This window comes from Engraulis encrasicolus, unplaced genomic scaffold (assembly GCF_034702125.1).
Source record: "Engraulis encrasicolus isolate BLACKSEA-1 unplaced genomic scaffold, IST_EnEncr_1.0 scaffold_34_np1212, whole genome shotgun sequence".
Taxonomy (NCBI): Eukaryota; Metazoa; Chordata; class Actinopteri; order Clupeiformes; family Engraulidae; genus Engraulis; species Engraulis encrasicolus.
The window spans coordinates 195,668-200,667 of NW_026945643.1; the positions used below are offsets into that span (position 1 = coordinate 195,668).

A 5,000-nucleotide genomic window follows, 5' to 3' on the forward strand; every position below is an offset into this window, starting at 1 on the left:
TCTGGTCAAGATGTGAGAGAGGAGCAAAAGCTACCATGAAGAAGGGGAGGCATCCTTATATGCCTGCACCAATTAAGGTGCAGGCAATTAGTCCAATTAACCCAGCCTCACTCAACTGAACAGGTCAGGTGGACCTCATCTGGCCATCATGAGCCCAAGCAGCCTGTAGGTGAAACAGAGGGGCGTAACAGTTGTGTAGTGCTGTGTCACAATGACAATGGGAGTTGGAGTTTCCCAGTTGGGCTTTCACTTATATATAGGCCTATTTAATAATACACATAGTAATGTAATAGAGGTCCGAAGTCACCTGAAACGTGTAGCAGACTGTAGTATTTCTTGTTAGCATTTAAGGACTTTCCGGTTCCCAGCGACGAACGGGGACCACTCTCAAATAAGGTGTGTGTACAAACACGCGATTAACGAACCACCACACACACACACACACACACACACACACACACACACACACACACACACACACCCTAAACTGTCTGCTTCGGTACTTACAGCACTGATGCTTTAATCCGGCACTTTTAATGTGGGATGCGGTTTTAAGTAGATAAAGCACTGCTTATGGTGGCTTAATTTATGTGATTTGGTGCTCAACATGAAAAAAACAACAACTTTACAAGGAGTGTCTCTCTGTTTCTCTCTCACTCTCTCTCTCTATCTCTCTCTCTGTCTCTATCTCTCTCTATCTTTCTGTCCCTCTCTTTATCTCTCTCTGTTTCTCTCTCTCTTTCTCTCTCTCTCTCTCTCTCTCTCTCTCTCTCTATCGCTCTCTGCGCCATAAGCTAAGATGATCTAATGATCCTTGATGCAATTTTATTGCAAAAAATATCTGTCAGTTTCTCAATCAGCATACATAACTTTGAAATGGTTTGATCATTTTTGTGTCAAACGCTGGTATAAATACGATGTTGCTATCACATGCTTAACCCGGAAAACTGGCAGACTACAGGAGGGAGATTTCACGAGCCGTGACCATGGTAACCCACGGCAAACCGCCATAAACCTGTACAAGACTTTGGAAATATTGCTAACTCTGATAAAGGTTTTTTTTTTTACTCCTCCTTTTTTGCTTTGTCTGTGTTCTCACAAAAACCAGGTCTTCCCTTTTATGGCATTTGATAAGCAATTGGGTCTGCCTTGGCCTCCATCTAAAAGTCAAGTCAAGTCAAGTCAAGTTTATTGTCAATTTCTTTACATGCACTGGTCATACAAAGAATTTGAAATTGCGTTTCTTGCTCTCCCATGCAGACATAGACTAATCTAGGTAAGGACATAGACAGTATAGACATAGACAGTACTCATACATGGACATAGACAGTATGGACGTAGACATTGCTCATACAGACATTTAAAGTGCAAGACTGGACAACAGAAGACTTGTAGAGAACATACATTAAGAGGAGGTATTTTGTTGTGCTTTTTCTAAAAGTCCTTTATAGCGTTCTGACATAGTAATAGTAGCATTTGAAGAAAATAAATAATTAAAAAAGGTTTTATTAAATACACCAGCAGCAGTATGTGTGTGTGTGTGTGTGTTTGTATGTGTTTTGTGTGCGTGTGTGTGTGTGTGTGTGTGTGTGTGTGTGTGTGTGTGTGTGTGTGTGTGTGTGTGTGTGTGTGTGTGTGTGTGTTTAGTGCAGGTAGAAAGTGCGGTGTGCGTCTGTGTGTGTGTACCTGTGTATGTGTGTGTGTGTGTGTGTGTGTGTATGTGTGTGAGTATGAGTTGTGTGTCAGTGTGTGTATGTTTGGGTTTTGTGCAGAAAGTGCAGTGTGCTTGTTTGTATGTGTGTGTGTGTGTGTGTGTGTGTGTGTGTGTGTGTGTGTGTGTGTGTGTGTGTGTGTGTGTGTGTGTGTGTGTGTGTGTGTGTGTGTGTGTGTGTGTGTGTGTGTGTGTGTGTGTGTGTGCATGTGTATGTTTTGAGTTAGTGCAGGTTGAAAGTTCAGTCACAGATGTAGTAGTGCAGGTGGAATGTTCAGTCGCAGATATGGTGGTGGGGATGAGGGGGGGGAGCGTTGTCAGTGGCCTGGCTGGCTAGAGGCTGGCAGTGAAGGGAGAGTGGGTTGAGTGTTCAGTATCTTGATTGCTTGATGCATCGTGCTGCTTGCAAGCCTGGTGGTACGGGAACGGAGGCGCCTGTACCTCTTTCCAGAGGGCAGGAGGCTGAACAGTTTGTGTGCAGGGTGGCTTGTGTCTTTGATGATCATCAGTGCTTTTCGGGTGAGGCGTGCGGTGTAAATGTCCTGCAGGGAGGGGAGTGGTACTCCAATGATCTTCTTCGCTGTGTTCACAACACGCTGGAGTGTCTTCCTGTTTTTCTCCGTGCAGCTTCCTCCCCACACTGTGATGCAGCTGGACACGACGCTCTCTATGGTTCCTCTGTAGAATGTTGTCATGATGGAGGGTGTAGCACTTGCCTTCTTTAGTTTGTGCAAGAAGTAGAGACGCTGATGGGCCTTCTTCGCCAGTGATGTAGTGTTGGTGGTCCAAGAGAGGTCGTCGCTGATGTGCACTCCAAGGAACTTGGTGCTGCTCACTCTCTCCACAGCATCACCGTCGATGGTCAGTGGTGGCAGTTGTTTTTGGACCCTCTGAAAGTTGACAACAATCTCCTTGGTCTTGTTGACATTCAGCAGGAGGTTGTTGTCTTTGCACCATCTGGCCAGCAGGTCTACTTCTTCTCTGTAGTGGGTCTCATCGCCCTTAGTGATGAGGCCCACCAGTGTTGTATCATCCGCAAACTTCACTAGATGGTTAGTGCTGTGGGTCGTTGTGCAGTCATGTGTCAGCAGCGTGAACAGCAGGGGGCTGAGAACACAACCTTGCGGAGCCCCCGTGCTCAGGGTCAGGGTGCTTGAGGTGTTATTCCCTACCCGTACTGCTTGTGGTCTCTGCATCAGGAAGTCCAGCAGCCAGTTGCAGAGGGAGGTGCTGAAACCTAGTTTGTCCAGTTTTCTGATGAGTTGTTGTGGTATTATGGTAAAAGGCTTTGGGTAGTGTTTCACATGTGGTGCTTGTTGAAACAACTACCCAAGACATTATAGAAGTTGGCCTTTAGTGATTAACATGTGCTACTTGTTGAAACAACTACCCAAGACTGTTAGTGTTTGGCCTTTAGTGTTTCACATGTGCTGCTTGCTGAAACAACTACACAAGACTGTTAGTGTTTGGCCTTTAGTGTTTAACATGTGCTGCTTGTTGAAACAACTACCTAAGACTGTTAGTGTTTGGCCTTTAGTGATTAACATGTGCTGCTTGTTGAAACAACTACCCAAGACTGTTAGTGTTTGGCCTTTAGTGTTTAACATGTGCTGCTTGCTGTTAGAGGTTGTCCTTCAGATCTGTAGATGTTTGACCTGGTGGGTCTCCACTATTTGCACCAACGTCCGCAGACTTCTATCATAAATTCCTCCCTTACCCATCCAAGGGACTGGAATTAGTAGCCTATACACAAAACCAGAAATTTTGGGCCCTATGAAAGATTTGAATTTTGGGCCCCTTAAGGGCCCTTGTCAGTGCTTGGGCCCTTAGAATTTGTAACATCTTTCCCCCCCCTAGCGGCACCCGTACACAAGTCTTTTGAGATGACCTTTTATAATTTGGAAGTATTGCGTTTTGCTAATAATAGTAATTCTGGTGTCCCTAGACAGGTCCTTCGTGAAAGATGAACAGGATGCAACAGGCGACTTTTTAAGCCAAATATAGAAAAACACCCCCCCCAAAAATTTCAACCATTAAGATGTTGTTGTAGGAGGCCTTTGAGGCTGAAAATGATGTGTTTTTAAAAATATATATGTTTTTGTAAGTTTTTACGGAAATGCAACAGGCGACTTTTTAAAACACAAATATCATCAGCCATTGGCTAATTCATGTCCTATGGACACAATATATGTATCATTATGGGTGATTCCCATTCATGGGTTTCTACACTAATATCCAGTAAAGGGTGCCAATACCAGTAACTCATTGCCTCCGGGAGATTTTCCTTTTTCTATTTTTTTCCTCTAATAATTAAGTTTTTCTTGACCATTTTTGTAATTGGAATCAACCACAGGCTATCTACAAAATTTTGAATGATTATTTGTTGTGTGGATATATTTCTCATTTTCATTATTTGGTGTGTGTCTATGTGTGTGTGTGTGTGTGTGTGTAGGAGGGTAAGTGCATGTACGTGGTGCTGCTGATGGCTGTGTTCTGGTGTACTGAGGCCTTGCCCCTGGCGGTGACGGCCATGCTGCCTATCTGCCTCTTCCCCACCATGGGCATACTGCCATCCAAGAAGGTCTGCCCTCAGGTACTGTACACACACACACACACACACACACACACACACACACACACACACACACACACACACACACACACACACACACACACACACACACACACACAGCAGAGGCATCATTATGGCCCTTGGAGGAATTTGAGGTGGCCCCTTGAATGAAAAAGTTCCCCCACCCCTGAGTTAAATGATCGAGTTTTCCCTGAAAGTCCAACCATCTTCTGACTCTCCAAGCTAGCATACATCATTGAATCCTATGGGATCAGCTAGCGGCTAGCATACATCATTGAATCCTATGGGACCAGCTAGCGGCTAGCATACATCATTGAATCCTATGAGTTCAGCTAGCGGCTAGCATACATCATTGAATCCTATGAGACCAGCTAGCGGCTAGCATACATCATTGAATCCTATGAGACCAGCTAGCGGCTAGCATACATCATTGAATCCTATGGGACCAGCTAGCGGCTAGCATACATCATTGAATCCTATGAGTTCAGCTAGCGGCTAGCATTGATAATTGTTTGGTGTGTCAGAGGATATAGAGAAGGTGGCTTGCTGACATCATAATAGCGTTAGGGATGCACCGATACCACTTTTTTGAAAACCGATACAAGTATGAGTACATTAATGTGTGTACTTGCCGATACCGAGTACCGATACCGATACCTTTTATCACCAAAATACAGTGAAAATAAATGCACGGCC

At 44.6% G+C, this 5,000-nt stretch overlaps 1 protein-coding gene across 1 annotated transcript in view; it reads left to right on the plus strand.

The window, feature by feature from the left end:
• Window positions 1–5,000, plus strand: part of slc13a3 (solute carrier family 13 member 3) — a 46,418-nt gene that overhangs the window by 6,993 nt on the left and 34,425 nt on the right. Inside the window, exon 2 of the mRNA XM_063193315.1 lies at window positions 4,164–4,304. Coding sequence (XP_063049385.1) covers window positions 4,164–4,304 — 141 coding nt within the window. The remainder of the gene's footprint in view (window positions 1–4,163; window positions 4,305–5,000) is intronic.